A 20,353-nucleotide genomic window follows, 5' to 3' on the forward strand; every position below is an offset into this window, starting at 1 on the left:
GTCTTGGCTCTCAATCAGCCAGAGCATTTGAGTTTTCCAGAGAAGATAGTTGGAACGCCTCAGTTTTATGACATGAAATTCACTACGTTCAATGTCGACAGGTACGCAAACTTAGACACTGAAGAGGTTGAAACAAAGGGCATCACGACCAGCTCAGAGCAAAGAGGCAAAACGATGTGTGTAGTTCGGCTATTAGGAGCCTACCTCCACGGGCAAGAGAGAGATAATTCCACTATGAATGGCAATAGCCCATATATGCACAATTACTGCATGGATTGAAGTTATTTTCCTTAACGACCGTTCTTTCCTCATGTTTATAAATTATCCTTTTTTTTATTGATTTCTTGGTTGGGCGATGAGCAGGCGGATCTTATCTTAGTTGCATTTCCTCCATTAGTGGAAATCTTAGATGCATTCTCTCCATCAGTAGATCCTTCTAGAGCTTTATCCTTATCATCTTCTTGAGAGCATTTGGATCGTCATTTGCAGCTTGGACAATGGATCGGGATCAACCCTAGATCTTCAATAGTTTTACATTATCATCAATCCATATAACTTGTGTTCGTAGAATTTTTACCATCAAGGGGGAAAAGGAGACTTTTATTGCAATAAAAACCTCTGATAAACCATCAAGGTTTTTGTTTCATTTCTTACAGATCCAAACTACAGGAGAACAGTGGAACAATTATAAAAGACTCCACTGTTTTCAATAAATTCAAGGATCTTCATTTACATTACGGGCATTTCATATTAGTAGTGCAAAGTTCTTCATAAAATTTTGAGTATCAAGTAAAAGATTTGTTATGATGAAACCTCTGGCAAGTCATAAGGTTTTCTTGTAATTTCTTACAGGTGATGACTACAGGAGAGCAGTGAAAGGCTGTGTCAAGCGTCTAAGCATATTTTACAGATGTGAACCATCATTTAGCTCAGGAACAGGTGGGGCATCTTCATCGTCATCCAAGATTCCACGCAATTGTGTTCGGGAGAGCTGCTGGAACTTGGTAAGTGCCGACTCCTTCTTCTTAAAACATTTCTTGGCTAAGAGAATAGTAGCCACAACTACCAGTAATGAAGATGACAAGGCCAGAACGGCTATAAACCACTGCAAGAGTGAAAATGCATGTCTAAGAACAATTAATGTACCATAAATGTTGGAAAGCAAGTGTAGCGAGGTCATATATGACCATCATCAAGAAAAAAAATATTAAATTTTCTGACTGTCTTCTCAAAAATTTAACTGAATATTCTAGGAATAATATTCTAGATGAAGACAAGGATTTACAAACTATACAGGCACTTCGTTGACAGGAAAGGAACCACGATAAGAACTTGCAGATTTAGTGTCTAAGAAATGAAATTATGAGCAATATAACATTAGGTACTAGCATAGCTTTAAGCTTTTCTGTGTATCCTTACTCCTGACTATATTATCTCTGGTTGCTGCATATATCAACTCTTGAGTACATATTTATATTTTCAACTCATTTCTCTCCTTTCCGATAAACACTCCATACAGAAATGCAAGCAAAAGAGTTGTCTAGCAACAACATATCATAATATCACACTTGCATAGGTCAACTAAAACAAAAAAGTCATATCACAAGATCATAGATTCCAGTACTTCTGTCTATTGGAAAACAAGATTATTATAAGATGTCACTAGTATGGTTAGTGCAAGAATAAGGAAAAGGTTTGTATGATAAATATGTACCTTTCTGATTTTAAGACATAAACTAACAAGATAGCTGCAAGATGTAGTATTATATTGTGCAATGGATAATTTGAAGCCTATTAAAATAACTAGAAGAAAAAGCGCAGTAAAGCCATAAAAGGAAATAATAAAGATGAAATGTGCATCACGGTTTATCTTTACAGTAGTATATAGGCCACCCAATTTTGACCAAAAGGACTTCTAGGAATCAAATCGTTTAGATCATGTTTCTTAATAATAGTGTTCCGAGTCCATAATAGGGAGTATCCCATCTTAGGTGCAATTTTTACCACCGAAATGGTGTTTTAAAAGTTTTCATCAAAAAGAAGATTAAAGTACAAGATATCAGCTTTCCTATGTGATAAAAATCACTTCAATAAGATGCTGAGATTAAAAGTTGAGAGTGAAACAATTCAGGCTATTCTGAATATAGTACAGAAAGCCTAACTACATGACAGGCTGACGTTAGCATTTGGTCTAACTACAACCTAGGTTGTCTTAGCAGTTAATCTTGTCAGTAGCACTTGTTTGGCTTGTCTAATGACAACCTAGGTTGTTGTTAGCCTATTCTGCATTATTTTGCTCCAAATTGCACAAGAAAGGAGAATATTGCTCTACCAACTTTTCAAACCTAAATTTCTTAATTGTGAGGTTCAAACTCGATCCTGAATCAACCAATAGGATTCAAGATTGCATTTTATTAATTAGTCAGAAAATTTTATCCAGAATTCAGAACAATCAAGAGCCACATTTCCTGCATGGCATATGGATCTAGATTCTTGGGTCCAAAGATCCACTTAGGAAACCTATATATAGGGATCAACACCTTTGATTTGACTACTGGTGAGAATATTGAATCCTTGAAAGGTGAGCATACATTATAGCACCTCCAAGTCAAGATCTCTGTCAAACCACACACCCTAGCTTAGTCTAGATCCCTGCTACTAGGTCCAAACCTGTTGCCTATCTCTTTTTAAGTCTGTGACTTACCAGAATACTATCGCACTTGCTGCAACCTAGAAAGGTTCACCTAGACCCGAGATGAGCATTTTGCCATTTATTTGCTTTAATTTTGCTTATTTTTTTCAAATTAGAATATAAATCTAGATATCCTATGTTTTGCATATTTTTTCTGTGCCTCTATGGTGTGGAAGCTCTCTTTTCATATATTTGGAGTTCAAGAGCAGGGTATGAATCTTAAGGCACTAAAGAGCCAGTACAAAGAAGATGAACGTCCTGTTGAAGTTGATCCATCTTCGGCAGAACAGGAAAGGCTATCAACTAGCAATATAGATGAAAATTTCTGCCCACACATTGTAATGCTAGATACTTCTGAAGTTGTAAGAACCAATACAGAGGAGAAAGTTCAAATTTCCTATATAGATTAACCAAAATGGGTAAGAAATACAGAAGAAATTGTTCTTCAGTAACTGGGTGTGATGTACAACAAGAATTTGTAAGAAACACGAAAAGGCACACAAGGAAAAAGGAAAATGCATGGGAACCATGAGCAAGAAATGGCTATGGCACCTTCACCAAAAATGAAAACATTATGATAATCATTTCGATCTAATGATTTTCCTATGTATCATTATTTTGTCTATTAAAAATCACAAGATTTTCGGTCTGAGCACCCTTTGGGTAGCAAAAGCATACATACAATAAAGGCCTTCTTCATTCAATCTAATAACTTATATACAAGAGATATTTGGTTCAAGTGCTTTATTTTGGGATCCAAGCATCAAAAGGCCACTATATCAATAAACCGTACAAATCTGGATTGCTAAATATGATGGGAACTGTGAGAAAATAGGTTACATACCTTTCCAATATGACTGCCTTTATCAGGTGGCATGATAGCGGGAGTGCTCTTAACAAATGAATCTGCCATTATAAGATGAAAATGATGAAATTCCTTTAGCATATACATTACAAATTTTGAATAGGTACCAGCATAGAGTTAGTATCATACTAGGTAACAAAATTTTGAAACCTTCTAAAAATATTAATATGTTATGGACAGATGAAAGATGAAATTTATCCATCATATGCCTTGCGAATGTCAAATAGCTACCAGCACAAAAATAATATATTACTAGGTAGCTAAAATTTGAAACCTTCTTAACAACTTAATCTACTATGAACAGATGAAAAGATGAAATTTTATCTATCATATGATTTGCAATTTTGAATAGCTACTACCACTATAAAACAAGTGTCCTAGGAGGGGCTGAAATGTTGAAAGTTACAATGGTAAGGAAGTCTTAAGAGGGGCTGAGGAACTTGAGACAAAAAAAACACCAAAAATTGCAAAACTCAACTCTCAATAATATCATGATGTCAACTTGGATAGAAAAAGGAGGATCAAACCATTGCATCAACCATCACGTTCAAGTCAGTGATGTAACAAATGCAACAAAATTCATCATGTCATGTTCAATCAATCACAAAATAACATAAATAACCAAAAAAGAATTATAAGTTTATACTTTGTATTGTGCTACATTTAATTTATGCAACAATTACTAATTCAGGTACTTTGCACATATGACATAAAACAAAAACAAAAAAACTACTGAAGGCTCTACACTGGATATGCACTCTCTTCCCTTGGAATTTCACTTTCACTGTGAACAGAAAAATAGATGAGGATGGGTGCAGTGTCATCAGTATCGTACAATCGGATACATTGTATTGAAGTATCAGTAGGAGAACTGATAGGATAATAGCCCCTGTATCATTAAACTTGGGTTTACTGGTTCGTAACGGACCGTATCATACGATACAAGGGTTTATCATACGAATAGACCACGTATAATACAAGTCAATGGCTTTTTTTTAAGTTTTTTGTCACCAGAAAGGTGGCGACCAACCACTTGTGGAGGTCCTTTTTAAGCCTCTAGAGGTCATTTTGAACCCAATTTTCGCATTCTCCCTCCCCATACCGCGTTGCTTAGCTAACCCATTGATTATTGAGATCAAATCTACCCCAAAATTTTGGACTTTTGATAGATCCAAGCCTTAGAGGTGTGATTTACCCTAAAGTTACCCCTTTCCATCCTAGACAACCATTTTTTTTTTGCCTCTACCCCTTAAAACCAAGTTGTAGGGGTTTGCTTAAAGGTGTTTGGACATGGCTACATCAAAAGTCCTGGCATGGGACCATTGCACACTGGTTTAGGAAGAAAATAGGTTGCTTAACCAGTGCAATCATTATAAAAGGGAGGTTTACAGGGGGATTTCAGGAATCAAACATCATTTAACTAGCATGAAGCAAAATGTGGACGCATGAACTTCTAGCATACTGTCAGATGCTGTGAAATGGCAAATGAATGAAACATCATAGGAGAACCAATAAAATAGAATGACAAAAAAAAAAGATGTCAACCAAAATTGGGGTTGGGGTATGTCCTAGACATGGAAAGATCTAAAGGTACCTCTTGAGGAGTATGTGGAAGCAATCAGCAATGTCAGTGCCCTACTAAAGAAGAGCTAGAGAACCTTTGACAGCAGCAGCAGGGCAAGGGTCTAGCAGTGGGGACAAGCAGCAGTGGCACTGGTTGTACACCACCCCTTGATGATAGCAGTAGGGGGAAGAAGAGGATGAGGGAGGGGCTTTACGAGTCCAAGATGCAGGGTTGGCTCCTATATCCTACCTAGGATGACCCTAGGAGTCCGCATGGCCTCCAAGCAAATAACCGACCAAGCAAACTTAGGTTTTTTCTATGAGACTTGTGTGAAAGTGTCTTCAAAAGAGACACTATGATCAAGACACTAAGTCTTTGATGAATGAAGTGTGCACAAAGGCACAATAAGAACACTTGTGCACAAAGACACCACCCACAATGGCTCACAAATGCACAAAGGCATAAAAGAATATGAAAAAACTTTATTGAACAATAAATGGCTTTGACTCAAAGCCTTAAGAATTACAAGGGGAAGAACCCCTATTTATAACACACTTAAAGGGGCCTTGGAGGGGCTCCACTCATAGACGTTGGAGCCCCTCCAACGGTCACAAATGTGACCGTTGGAGGGGCCCAACGTCTATTTGAGTGAGGCCCCCAAGGTACCTTTAGGTACAAAAAGTAAAAAGAAAAAAAAAAAGAGAAAGTAAAAAAAATAAAAATAAAGATTACAATCACATTCATGAAAATGAATGTGCGTAAAACTGAAAATGACTAAACTACCCCTCTGGCTAAAATAAGAAAATATACATATTTAATATATATATATATATATAAGTGGATAGATACATATACATATATATCATATATGTATATGTATCATCCGTTATATATATAAAATATATATAAGATTACAAGGTTTCGGTAATATAACTTAACACCCCCCTCAAACTTAGGGCAAGATGACCGAAAGTTTGCCAAGAAGAAAGTTGAAACGCGAAGCATACAACGCTTTGGTGAAAAAATCTGCCAACTGATATTCTGAAGTTACATATGGAAGATCAATAATTCCTTTCAGATGTGTTTCACGAACATAGTGACAATCCATCTAAATGTGTTTGGTACGCTCATAAAATGTGTGATTTTTGACAATATAAATTGTACTTTTGTTATCACAGCAAAGCTTGGTGGGCTCTTCTACATTAATTCCCATATCTTCTAATAGCTAATGAATCCACACAATTTCCATGGTAGTCATTACCATGGATCAATATTCAGCTTCGGTAGAGGATAGAGACACTTTTTGTTGCTTCTTACATCTCCATGAGATTAGCGAGTCTCCTAAAAACACACAAAAGTCAGTGGTGGAGTGACGGTTATTTGGGTCACCTCTCCAGTCAGAATCAATATAAGCAATTAATTTCAATTCAGATGAAGAAGATAAGAATACTCCCTTATTTGAGGTACCCTTTATGTATCTGATGATCCACAAAATGGCACTCATGTGAACAGATATTGGTGCATGTTGAAACTGGCTTGCAGTTAAACGACATGAGAAATATCTGGTCTAGTAATACTTAGATACATCAATGATCTCACAAGTTGTCTGTAGGGAGTGAGATCTATGAAGGGAATGTCATCATCAATTTTCGTTTTGGCTCCTACTATAGCAGGAGTTTCACAAACTTTATCATCTGTAATATCTGACCTGTCAAGAATCCCAGAGGCAAGCTTAGTTTGAGATAAAAAAATACCCTTTATGCAAGTAAGCGACTTCAATACCCAAAAAATAAGTTAGAAATCCCATGTCAGACATCTCAAATTTATCCTTTAAAATTGATTTTATGCTTTTAACTCCTTTAGTATCACTTTCAGTTATTAGTATATCATTCACATATAAAAGCAGTATTATTATCTCTGCATTGGTTTTCCTAACAAACAAAGCAGTGTCAGTGAAACAGGATGAGAATCCATTTTCTAACATTACAAAATTAAATCTATCATACTAAGTCTTGGGGGCTTGTTTTAGACCATAAAGTGTTTTTCGAAGACGAAGCACATTTCCTTTGGGAGTCTCCATTCCTGGCGGCGCATCCATATATACTTCTTCATTTAGATCACCATTTAAAAATGCATTTTTAACATCCATTTGATAGATGTTACATTTGTTAATTGAAGCAACAGTGATGAGGCATCTGACAGTGACCATTCGGGCCACAGGGGCAAATGTTTCTTCATATTCAATATCGTATTCTTGACTATATCCCTTACCAACTAGCTGAGCTTTATATCTCTCAAGAGATTCGTCGCTCTTAGTTTTTATCTTAAATACCCATCTACACCCTATTGTTTTCTTACCTTTGGAAAGATCTTGAAATTCCCAAATTTTTGCCTTGTTGAGGGCACTAAGTTCACAATCCATCGCTTTTAACCATTCATCATTCTTTTTGGCTTCTTCGAAGTTTCTAAGTTCTATATAGGAGTGAATAGCACGGAGACAAGCTCTATATTTAGGTGTAAAAGAATCGTATGAGATGAACCTAGAAGGTACCTTTCTATTTCTCTCAGTTCTTCGTAGGTTTTCTTCATTTGTTGAAGTGGAGCCACTAGGTTCACTGTATTTTTCAATTGCACTTCTAAAGCTACTTCTGACTCTATGAGTATATGTTATAGGATCCCTCGATGCTCCTTCATCACTGTGTTGGTGTGTAGATGAATGGAAGGAAATATTTTCCTCATCCTTATTATCACTGGCCTCATTATGAGTGAGTTCATCATCACTATCATCATTTTTAGCTAACAGCTCAAATAAAAAGGAGTAATGGTCATCGTCAGAATAGTGGTTTGTATACTTCGTTACCCATTCATGAACGACCGTGGGAGCACGTATCCATGGATTTTATCGTGGCCTTCCCCAAACACCATGTCGTTTTGATTCTATTTTAGTAGTTGTTGATCGGTTCTCCAAAATGGCTATCTTTGTCCCGTGTAAGCGAACCACTGATGCCTCTTTAGTCGCCTCATATTATTTCAAGGACGTTGCCCGTTTCCATGGTCTACCCCACACAATCACTTCTGATCGTGACACGCGTTTTATGAGTCACTTTTGGAAATCGTTATGGGCCCTGTTGAAGACTAAGCTTCAGTTCAGTAGTGCGTATCACCCCCAGACCGATGGCCAAACCGAAGTTGTGAACCGCACCTTAGGAAATTTGTTACGGAGCCTAGTGGGGGAAAATGTCAAAACTTGGGACCTCGTATTGCCCCAAGCCGAGTTCGCATATAACAACTCCATTAACCGTTCTACTGGTAAATCTTCGTTCCAAGTAGTGTATGGTCGGTCACCCACCCATGTCTTTGACCTAGCCCCTGTGTCAGATCTCTCAGCTCCAGCTCCGGATGCCTTTGATGTCGTCGAATATATGCGTGACATTCACAGACAAGTCCGTGCCAAACTTGTTGAAAGCTACGAGGCCTACAAAGCTTTCATAGATCAGGGTCGTCGTGATGTCCACTTCCAGGTCGGTCAACTCGTCTGGGTGTATCTGCGTCCAGAGCGTTTTCCTGTAGGCACCTATAGCAAATTAAGTCCTAAGAAGTATGGCCCTTTTAGGATCCTTCAGCGATTGGGTTCGAATGCCTACCTCCTTGAGTTGCCCGATGATTGGTATATTTCCCCTGTTTTCAACGTGGCTGATCTATATGCTTACTGTGGCAACAACAAGTCGTCAGAGCCGACTTCTTCCTAACCAGGGGAGAATGATGCAGGGCAGGACCTGATTGGGCCCATCGTGCCACCCGATCCGCCACAAAGGACAGATGAGCGCCTTCGCGTGTATGACCCACTTGCAGGGACGGAGCCACGACGCAGGGAGGTACCCCTGCGCACCTACTCCAGGCGTGGTGGAGTTCGCACGTCAGAGAACCAGCAGCAGATGGAAGTTGACCAGGATCGCGGTTCGGATCCAAGTCTGGACCCGTGACCCGGGTCTAGTAAATAGCCTTTAAAAGGCTCACGCCTTTGCCCCATTGATTATTGGAACTTATTGAGAATAATAAAGAGTTTGGGCCACACCGATTCACGGTGGGCTTCTGTTTTCATTCCTCCTCCGACGTGGACTGCATCAGTTGGTCAGATTCATGTACGTGATCAGCTTCATGTATATGAATCGGCTGATCAGAAAAAAATACTAAGTGTTGATCAGGTTCATGTATATGATCAACTTCATGTATATGAATCGGCTAACACAAAAATACATATATGCTGATCATATTCATGTACATGAATCGGCTGACATAAAAATATAAATGTGTTCATCGGGCTCATATACAAGAATCGGCTGATCAGAAATATATGTGTTAATCAGATTCATGTCCATGATCAGCTTCATGTACATGAATCGGATGACCAGAAAAATATGTATATGCATGAGGAAGAATCGGCAAGCAAGTAGAACACATGCTTATGATCAACAACGTATAGAACCAACCCTTCCAGATCATGTATACGATTAGCAAACATGTAGAACATGTCTGTCCAGACCATACACATGGTCTACAACCTGATATATATACATATATCAGATTTCAATGCTTGATATGAAATACATACATATATATATATATACATATATATATATCATATTCAAGAACATGATCTGATACATATATTTAGATCAGATTCATCATTGATCAGCAATCTGAAACATATGTATATACCTGATCCGTAGTCTAATATATATATATATATATATATATATATATATATATATATATATATATATATATATATATATATATATATATATCAGATTTCAGACAAAATCGGCAGAACTGAAAATAAATGTGTAATATATGATTGAAACTCATCACATCGACCAACTGAAATTATGCACCTAAACATTAGGTTCATGCAAATGAAATCAGTAGACTAAAAATATGTTTCAGCTGTATGAACATGAAAATCGGCAAAACTAAAAATTAAAAACATGTACTTGAAGCATGCTCATGGAATCGACAAACCATAAATGATCAGATTCATGCTCATAAAATCGACCATTGAAAAGAAACACATATTTCGGATGCATGAACACGAACTCGACAAAACTGAAATATATATATATATAGATAGATAGATAGATAGATATAGATATAGATATTCTTCGAATGCATGAACATGAAATTGGCAAATCTGAAAATACATATATATTTCAGATGCATGAGCATGAAATAGGCAGAGCATTCGAAGAATATATATATGTATTTTCAGATTTGCCAATTTCATGTTCATGCATTCGAAGAATATATATATATATATATATATATATATATATATATATATATATATATATATATATATATATATTAATCAGATTCATAAAATCGGCAAACCTGAAAATATATGTATATATATACATATATTTACATATATCAGATTTCCTTTTTTTCTCTATAAACCCATACTCGAATCGATTCATACCAATCTCTTTCCCATGTGGATTAAGAGAGAAACCTGTACCTTGATTCGAAGTTATGAAAATCTAGAGAAATTCGTCAGAATGCTTCTTCTTTTCTTTTCTTTCTTTTCTTCTCTTTCTCCTTTATCTCACAATTTTTCCTCTTCCTATTTTTTTTTCTGAACTCTTTCCCTCTATAATTTTTTAAAAACTTCTAGAGAGGGGGTGACGCCTAGAACTCTACCTCTAACCTCCCTTATCTCTTCTAGATTTAAAGATGTTAATCCTTTTTTTTAATTCCTAAGGAATATTCTAGGCGGGGGGGACGCCCCTTCTAAGTATCCATTTAAATTTAAAAGTTTATTTTTAAAACTTTAAATTCATTTTAGTTTTAAAATGACATGGATGGATCCATGATTCAAATCTATATCCAAACCAAATGGATCTCAACCCGGACCGGATCCTAGTCAATATAGATCTTGGATTGGGTCCAAATCCATATTAACATGGGTCCAACAGAGCGGGTTTAGTCTGATCAAAACCAGAAAAGGCTCAAAAATAGAGGCAGGTCATTTTAGAAAAATGCATTTTTCGAGCCAACCGTTATCCGATTTTGAGAAAACAGATCTCCTACGAGATCTACGTTCCAAGGAAGATCTAACGATGGTCTATCTCAATTTCGCTTCCGAATTTCGCCTGAATTTAACCAAAATTTTAATCGAATTTAAACGTTAAAAACAATTAATTTCACATATTTTACTTAACATTTATGGATCTTGTCGGCGGGCTCTAGACCAAGTCCAAACCCAGCTGACGTCACCCTATATTTAATTATTTTCCATGATTTTATCAAATTAAATATAAATATTACATTTTTAGGCTTAAAATCATGAGAAATTACAAGATATTACATCAACTAGTATGAAAGTTGAGTACCTAAAGAATATCTTAATGGAAATATCATTAGGAGATAAGTTGGTACCCCCGATAGCTATGCATTGAGATAATATTTAGTATATAAAAATTATTTATCATTGAAATATTATTAAAAAATGTTAAAAATAATAAAAACAATAATAATATGTAAATTAATATTTAAACACGCCATAGCATGTCATGTGTTGTGTCCATATGTTGTGTCATGGGAGTCACTCATTCGGTGAGAATCATTATGGATCGCATGCTCTCAAAATCTTCATGTGAGTTTTTTTCATTATGAGTTGATTTCTTGAACCCTTGATTATAGAAATAAGGGTCGGGTCGCTTCATTGCAAATTGAGGCCAGCACCTAGGGCGTCCAAATTTTGGAGGGGCCTCGGACCCACAAAAATCTCATATGGGTCAAGGACCCAAAGTCCCAGGCCCACATAAAAACTTAAAAGGGGGAGGGGGGGGGGGGGGGCACATGACGTTTTGTCTCCCCCACACTACTCTCTCTCTCTCTCTCTCTCTCTCTCTCTCTCTCTCTCTCTCTCTCTCTCTCTCTCTCTCTTTTGTTTTTGTTCTTTAGGGTTCCTATAAGGCTGTAAGTTAGGGATTGCAACCAGAATCCTAAATTTGAGGTGTTATGGGATAAGAAGAATCTTGAATATCTAGAAGCTGCAATTTTGTTGGAAAGAAAGGCTACCATAAACATTCATATACCACATCATAAAAGTATATTATTTTATTCCAATTTGTTTGGGTTTTGTTGCCTTTTCTATCACATTTTCTGGTGGGCTTTGCTTCCTGTATCTCGCTATTTCTTTGTTTTTCACGATCTTGTTGTTCCTCAGTTTTGCGTCATAGATGTTATGCATTTCTCTACTAGGAACTTTTAGTATATCTTCAGATATTCCTATTTGTTGATGATTCTGGTTAGACCAACTTCATTGTCATGATTACATGGCAAGAATCATCTTAAATAGGTTTAACAGATTTAGTGGTCATTTAGTACTTATGTTGTTTACATTCTTAATTATTATACCCATCATTGAGATTTTCTTTCATCCTTTCCTTTCTCTTTTTGTTCTATCTGATCTTTTATATGTAGTTTTTATGTTGCTCAAATATGATAAATATATGAGATCATCTTTGGATGCACAACCAAGGATGTTGGTAAAACATCCTAAGTTCCTAACATATGCATATAAATGCTATAATCTAGTCAGTGTCATACCTGCTGATTTGTGTTAATTGTGGTTTTATTTTGTCTTATAAGAGGGACTGATGGAGGGATGCAGAGAGGGCTAACTTGTGCTTTGTTTGTAATGTTAGGCATCTGGTTCCCAATTTTTAAGCATAGATTTAATTAATCCATGAGTCTCTCATACCGGATAAATAACACAGTAGGGTTCGCATTTAAGAATGGATTCCTTTGCGGCTTGCAAATGATTAGTCTATTCTGGAATAGTAACTGAATAATGATTATCACAGTATGTGTATAACAAAGTGTGGTAATATTCCAAATGCTATGAGCCTATGAGGAGAAACCCATCATATTTATCTGATAACTACCACCATCAAATCGTCTACTATTTAATTATTATGTAACCTACTGTATAACACATATGAGACATAAAATACATGAAACATCATCAATTATCAATTAGCATAAATGTATAATTTATGATGTTTGTAGGAATTAGGGTTTTGATTTGGTTTTTTTATATTGGCAAGAATGTTTAGTTATGGTTTTAAAGTTTGTATGTGTTTTTCTTTTTTAATTAGCATTAAGCAATAATTCATGAACAATGAATATTTGATTTTGGCTAGAATATTAATATATTTTTGTTTAATTAATTATCATAAATTATCTCTCTATCATGTTAAAAAAAAATAAAATAATCTTATGTACTCCATGTCCAGGTTTACTAGGTCTCTCACGTGTGTGGTGTGCCTAACAACCGTTGGATTCATTCTCATGAAATTATCAGGTTTTATTGTTCATTTATTTACATTTTTATTTTCTATCTTGTTAAAATTATTATGTCTTCTAGAAAATTTGAATCGGGACATAAAAAACATAAAAGAAAAAAAGAAAAATAAAAAATTTAGTTGCTTCTCAAAATTGTGCTCTTGATAAGTTTGTTATTAAAAGGAAAATATAAATTACTTAAATGATGATACCATTACCCACAATGAGAAAAATTTAGAAGATGTTGAAATGAAAGAAAGTGAGAAAATTGTTAATAATTTATAAGAACTAAAAATAATACTTGAAAGAATTCATGAAAATATAGAGGAAGAACATGGAAAAGTAAATGAGGAACTTCAAGAACATTTAGAAGGAGAACCACAAATAATAGTTGATGATTCCATCAATATTTATGACCCAAGACATTGGCCAACAATAGATATAAAATTATGAGATTTATTAGTTGAAAGAGGCCCAATTAGAGAAAAGAAAAGAAAATTTCCTCTTGATAAAGACTCTAGACATTTTTTTTATATTCTATTATTATCAAGAATTACCAAATGGAGAAAAATATGATAGAAAATGGTTAATTTATTCAAAAAATGTTGATAAAGTGGTTTGTTTTTGTTGTAAATTATTCATATTGAAACCTAATAGAATTCAATTAGCTAATGAAGGAAGTAAAGATTGGAAGAACCTTCGTAGAATATTAAAAAGTCACGAAACATCAAGTGAACATATTACTAACATGAATGCTTGGGTTGAGTTAGATAAAATATTATTAGAAAAAAAGACAATTGACAAAAGTATTAGAAAAGAAATTAATAGAGAAAAAGAACATTGGAAAAAAGTTTTGGTAAGGATTATTGCTATTATTAAGACTCTTGCAACAAATAACCTAGCATTTCATAGACGTAATGAGAAGATATATCAAGAAAACAATGGAAAATTTTTAAGTTTAAATGAAATGATAGCAGAATTTGATCCAACAATGAAAGAACATATGAGGCATATTAAAAATAATGAAATACAAAATCATTATCTTGGACATAAGATACAAAATGAATTTATATTATTGTTAGCTAATAGTGTAAAAATATTATTATTTCAAAAATTAAAGAATCAAAATATTTTTCAATAATACTTGATTGTACACCCGATGTGAGTCATGAAGAACAAATGACACTTATTTTAAGATGTGTTGATGTTTTCGCTATTCCAATACAAATAGAAGAGTTCTTTTTAGCTTTTTTAGATGTTAATGACACATTTGGACAAGATCTTTTCAGTAATTGCAATAAACGGGCTTGGACTTTATATTAATAATGTAAGAGGACAATGGATCTAATATGAAGGGAAAACATCAAGTGTGCAAAAAAGAATACTAGATTTAAATCCTAGGGTATTTTACACACCCTATGGTTGTCACAATCTTAACTTAATACTTAGTGATATGGCTAATTCTTGTCCTAAAGCTATGTCTTTTTTTTTAATTATACAACATATTTTTTGCTTATTTTCTTCTTCTACAAAACGATGAAAAATTATACAAGACACTCTTCCATTTCTAAGTCTTAAACCATTGTCCACAACACGATGGGAAAGTCGAGTTGAAAGTGTTAAAGCAATAATATATCAAACACCATACATAAGAGATGCATTATTTAAATTATCAGAAATTAGTAAAGATGCTAAAATAAGAAGTGAAGCAGAAAGTTTAGCTACACATGACATAAAGGAATTTGAATTTTTATTAGGGATGGTTATTTGGTATGATATGTTGTTTGCCATTAATACAATTAGTAAAAATTTGCAATCTAAAGATATGCATATTGATGTTGCCATGAGTCAATTAAAAGGCCTTCTTAAATTTTTTTAAAATTTTAGAGAAAATGGGTTTGAATCATCTTTAACTCGTGCCAAAGAGATTGCAAGTAACATGAAGATAGAGCCTATGTTTCGTGTAAAACATAATTTTTTTAGGAAAACCCATTTTGATGAGAATGTTAGTGATGAATCTATGCAATCTGTGGAAGAATCTTTTAGAATTAATTATTTTATATTTATTGTTGATCAAGCCATCTCTTCCATTAACATTAGATTTGAACAATTTAAAAAATATGAAGATTATTTTGGTTTTTTGTTTGACTTAGAAAAACTAAGAACATTAGATGATAAAAGTTTAAAAGCATGTTGTGTTAAACTTGCATGTTTTTTAAATTTTGATATATACTTAGATATAGATGACTCAGATTTATTTTTAGAGTTAAAAGTCTTATGAGAAATTTTAGAAAAATAGATAAAGAATGCAATTGACATACTAACTTTCATAAAAAGATCAAATTCTTTTTCTAAATGCATATATTGCTTATAGAATACTCTTGACCATACATGTTACCGTTGCTTATGCCAAAAGAAGTTTTTCAAAATTAAAATTGATTAAGTCATATCTAAGAACAACTATGTCACACGAAAGATTAGATGGATTAGCTATGCTATCTATTGAAAGATATATAATGATAAAGCTTGACTATAAAGATTTAATCAATACATTTGCATCATTAAAAGAAAGAAATGTGGATTTTAGATAATATTTTTTAAACTATTTTATGTTTTTCTGGTGTAGTATGATGAATATATATATATATATATATATATGAACCCAATTAGTAAATATGGAGGATATTAAGGATTTAAGAAAGAAAAAAGGTGCAACCCCTTTAATAATTAATAAATAATAGATTTTTTATGTACAATGAAAAAAAAAATTAGGGCCTCATTTGGAGGTTTCGCCTTGGGCCTCAACTTCTCTTGGGCCACCCCTGATACAAATTTATTACTGTTGATTCTTGACTTATTAGCTATAGATGGGTCCTAATTTGACACATTATCAGTTCATATTTATTGTCAACTTGTGACTAGCTGATTCATTAAAACATATATTTTGTTTATCAATCAGACTCAGCAGCCAAGAAGCAACATCCAGCATTTTTTTATTACTTATTAACTTCTACATCGTTATGCCTTGTTTTTCTTAATATTTCCTTAGCTTTCTTACTCTTTGATTTTGTTTTGTTTTTTTGGGTGGGGAGAGGATGATTTACACAATACATCAAAAAGTCTAACCACATTGCCTCAGCTATCACATTATAAATACTGTCTTCTAGATTGTGTAGCTGCACTTTGAACCCCGTCCTCTAAGAGTTCAGTAACTTCAGTAAAAAGAATTACTTCCCAATTTATATATCTAAGGCTCTGTGAGAACTGCATCACATGGATATGGCTACAGGTATGGGGATCCAGCAATTTTTATGAAGTCTTCAATATGACTAATATATAAGGTGACACGATACAGAGGCCAAAATGAAGAATCCGTGTGACATAGAATGAGAACACCAACAGACTTCTTAGATGAAGGCTGTTTTGACATGGTAGCGGATCTAACAAGAGTGGAACTAGACTACTCTGAAGATCACTTGTCCCCCTTCCACATAGCATCTATAGAGGCACTGATTTCGGATTTACAAGTCAAAATCCTATGGAAATCAAGGAATCAGGATTGCCACCGTATGCATTATAGATAGCTTGAGTTTGACTGACATTCTTATGATCTCTTTCATGTTAGGTAGAAATAAGATTTTATAGTTTAAAGAAAAAGCTTCCATGCATTGTCTTGCAGAAAACAGATGTGTAGAAAATTAAAGAAAAAAGGCTATAAATTAAGATCAGAGTTATGCAGATATTTGTAGCAATTACCATTAGCAAAATAAAAGAATAATAAGAAAGAAACATGAGATGGGTAAATTGGAGGAAGCAATTACCATTAGTACTAGTGAGCAAGAAGCAATCAGGGCTGCCCCTCCAATCAGGCGGGCACCCACAAACGCCCTCGTCAACTAGGCATTCTGCCCCATGAAAGCAGAAAACCTCCCCACAAGGAGCCCCAACCAATTCACATCGGCGCCCGGCGTAGCCGCTGGGGCAGGCGCACAAGTACTCCTCCTCCCCCTCCACGACCTTTTGGCACCTTCCTCCATGCTCACACCAGAACGAGTTGCTATCGTCGCACATTACCTGCAGCTCGTCGCACAACCTTCCCCTGCAACGATTTTCTGCTGCCCTTCAGTCTCAAAATAGAAGGGAAGAAGGTAAAGGAAACAGTAAAGTGAAGAAGATGTCATAATACCCAAAAAAGGGGCGGCCTGCGTCTAAGATGATGGAAGGGTCGGGGAGGATGCAAATGCAGGTCCCATCCTCTGCACAGACTCCGGTTTTGCATCTGAGATCCTCACAAGGCAGAGAGAAGATGGTGGGAAGAGATGGGCAAAAAAGAAGAGTCAAGAGAACCACCAGGTTTTTATGAAGAAGCATTGCTTCCACAGTCACAGGGAGAGAGAGAGAGAGAGATGCTGCCCAGCTACAGTATGGTTTTCAGTTATCTTCTGTAACATGGATCAGAAGTTGAGGTGAAGAAGTAAATGGTGCGGATCTGCGGGATGGTGGTGACATACTCTTGAGTTCAATAGATGGTGGTGGTGGTAACTCATGAAGAAACGGGGATGGAGCACTCCTTGGGGTAGGCATAGAATATGTAATGGTCATGGTTGCCATTGGTGAGGAGGAGAAGGTAGCTGCTCCCTCTTGAAGATCCCCATTCACTTCATTAAAGAGAGAGAGAGAGAGAGAGAGAGAGAGAGAGAGGTTTAATGCAGAGGGACTGTGGCAGTTGGCAGGTTGTGGACAGCACCGCATTAAATAACTGACCGAGAGGGGACGACATCGTGTTGTGTGAACACGGCTAAATGTTGGTGTTTGCTCTAATTCTGAGCGAACAAGTCCGACAAGAAAGGGAAGCAATTTATACTTCAATTTGAATCGGCGGGGAAGGAAAAGCTTGGGGATTTGATCCTTATAACGTCCCTTTCCCTTCTTTCTCTTGGTTAACATGGCGTCACTGTGATTAATCCTATGATCCTACGCATGGTGGTTGGAACTTCAAACACTATCATATCATAATTTGAATTAGCTACCACTATTTACTCCATTTTGCATTTGATTTCTGTCTCTTCTGTTCATTTCTTAGGCTCTTGAAGCTACTTAAAGGTGTGTTTTTTGTTGCATGCCCCGCCTTGTAAAGCATGTGCACGTGGAAGGCAACCATGCTTCTTGGTGAGGGGCACAACGACAAATATAAGAAATTTTTTTTTTCGACATAGAAAGCTGGGGTTAGGCAGACTCCTAAGAAATTAAATTTACCAATTCACATCGGAGGAACCCAATCCGGGTTAAGTTACACCATACTCTATCCACCTCTGTAGTGACTAGAGTAGCAAGGGTTCTCGCCGTGGTATTGAATTCACGAGGAACAACAAGACCTGAGTGGGAACATCTGCCTTCCAAACACCTATTGATGAAATGCTGATAAAATATCGGAATTTTTTTTACATGCAAGAAAACATGCAAATATTTGCACAAAGTATCCTCAGAAATTATTTTTTATTTTATTTAAATTATTCAATTTATCACAAGAATTCGAAGGCGGATTTTTTTTTTTTAAAAGGCAAGTTGGGGTTATGTAGACCCTACCAATTACACAACTATACCATTGGGTTTTGAACCTGCAACGTCCCAATAGAAGGTGACGTGCACTAGCTGCTCTAACCAGACAAGTGGAAGCCCCGTTGTTCGGCTGCTGATATTTACCAAAACATAAACGTTTTGTCACCGTGGAGAGGGGTCGGGGACGTGGTTTTAATACGAAGCCCCAAGTTTCATGTGAAAAGCATGAGGTCGATCGCAGGAATCCCACGGGGGCGTTTAATTTGTTTCACCCTCTATGAGAAAGACGCCCTCCTTTTTATGAAAGTGAAGCTTTTTCATATGAAAAATGGTGAGCAAATCAAGCTAAATGTTTTGTCACCATTGAGAAAATTATATAGCCAGAGAGAGTATATCTTTAGGATCTTTTGTGAAAAGATGGTGTGCTTGCCCCGATTATAGTTTTGCCCGGTGTTCACCCACCTTAAACCATCCAATCAAATGATTGGATTGTCAAAAGGCCTTACAAAACTTTAACTAAGCGCTTTACAAAGCTTTCCGTAATTTGATCGATTGATTCTTTTTCTACAAATGGATGAACGGGACATAAATATAGAAGACAATATAAAAGGGGCTATGAAACTAGTAGATTTTGTTTCTCGTCCCATTTATCTGGTTTATACAATTGTTGATTTAAGGAAAAGAAAGATGGAATTTAGTTTAATGTTATTATGATGATCAAATTAAAGTCTAAGAGATATTAGTAATTACAGTTACTCGTGATTGCCCAATTTTGCTAATTGATTCAGAGATCAAATTGAGTCTTTACCAGAGAATTGCTTTCCAACAATGATGCCAAAGTACGAGATTTTTTTAATGTGAAGCCATTTTTCATTTTTAATGAATCTTTGATACTCGATGAAGTTTGAGATTAGTGACATTTACTGAATCATTTTGAGTCAGTTACTAATTCATTCTTTTTCGGTATCAAAAATCTAATTAAAGATCTTTAGTTTAGTCGTTCGAGCAAGAATTGACTCATTTCAATCATGACTGATCGTCACAAATGAATGGACTTTCCATAAAACCTATTTTATTGACAGAATTTATCACTACTTCAGCTGCTTCAGCCAGCTCGGCCAGTTAAAAAATCATGATCTTATTTCAAAAAGATAAACCACATTCGAATGTAAGCAAACTACTTGTAACCACATTTATAAAGTTAAATTAAGTCATGGATGTTTTTGACCTCAGTGCACACAGGGGCACCACCACTTGGGGAACACCAACCAATTTCTCATGTCTTGGTGATCGGAATTTGAAGGCGGTTCTGGTTGTTTAA

At 35.5% G+C, this 20,353-nt stretch overlaps 1 protein-coding gene and 1 pseudogene across 1 annotated transcript; one reads left to right on the forward strand and one right to left on the reverse strand.

Moving 5' to 3' along the window:
* Positions 1 to 570: 570 nt before the first annotated feature.
* LOC149842579 (uncharacterized) lies at positions 571 to 17,544 on the reverse strand. The gene is made up of 3 exons (XM_090000692.1): positions 17,295 to 17,544; positions 3,537 to 3,598; positions 571 to 1,105 (listed from the first exon to the last, which is right to left on the reverse strand). The coding sequence occupies exons 1-3, from the start codon at positions 17,542 to 17,544 to the stop codon at positions 905 to 907; spliced, it is 513 nt and encodes a 170-aa protein (XP_089856818.1). The 3' UTR covers positions 571 to 904.
* LOC149842580 (uncharacterized) lies at positions 5,132 to 16,064 on the forward strand (annotated as a pseudogene).
* Positions 17,545 to 20,353: the final 2,809 nt, after the last annotated feature.

Source organism: Nuphar pumila, chromosome 3, assembly GCF_984573655.1.
Source record: "Nuphar pumila chromosome 3, dmNupPumi1.hap1.1, whole genome shotgun sequence".
In the NCBI taxonomy this organism is placed as follows: domain Eukaryota; kingdom Viridiplantae; phylum Streptophyta; class Magnoliopsida; order Nymphaeales; family Nymphaeaceae; genus Nuphar; species Nuphar pumila.

Coding starts and splice junctions, on each gene's coding strand:
- LOC149842579 (XM_090000692.1), bottom strand. CDS start 17,544: ATGTGCGACGATAGCAACTCGTTCTGGTGTGAGCATGGAGGAAGGTGC. Junction 3,599..17,294: donor CTTGCTCACTAGTACTAATG/GTAATTGCTTCC, acceptor TTATAATGGCAG/ATTCATTTGTTAAGAGCACT. Junction 1,106..3,536: donor AAGGCAGTCATATTGGAAAG/GTATGTAACCTA, acceptor TCACTCTTGCAG/TGGTTTATAGCCGTTCTGGC.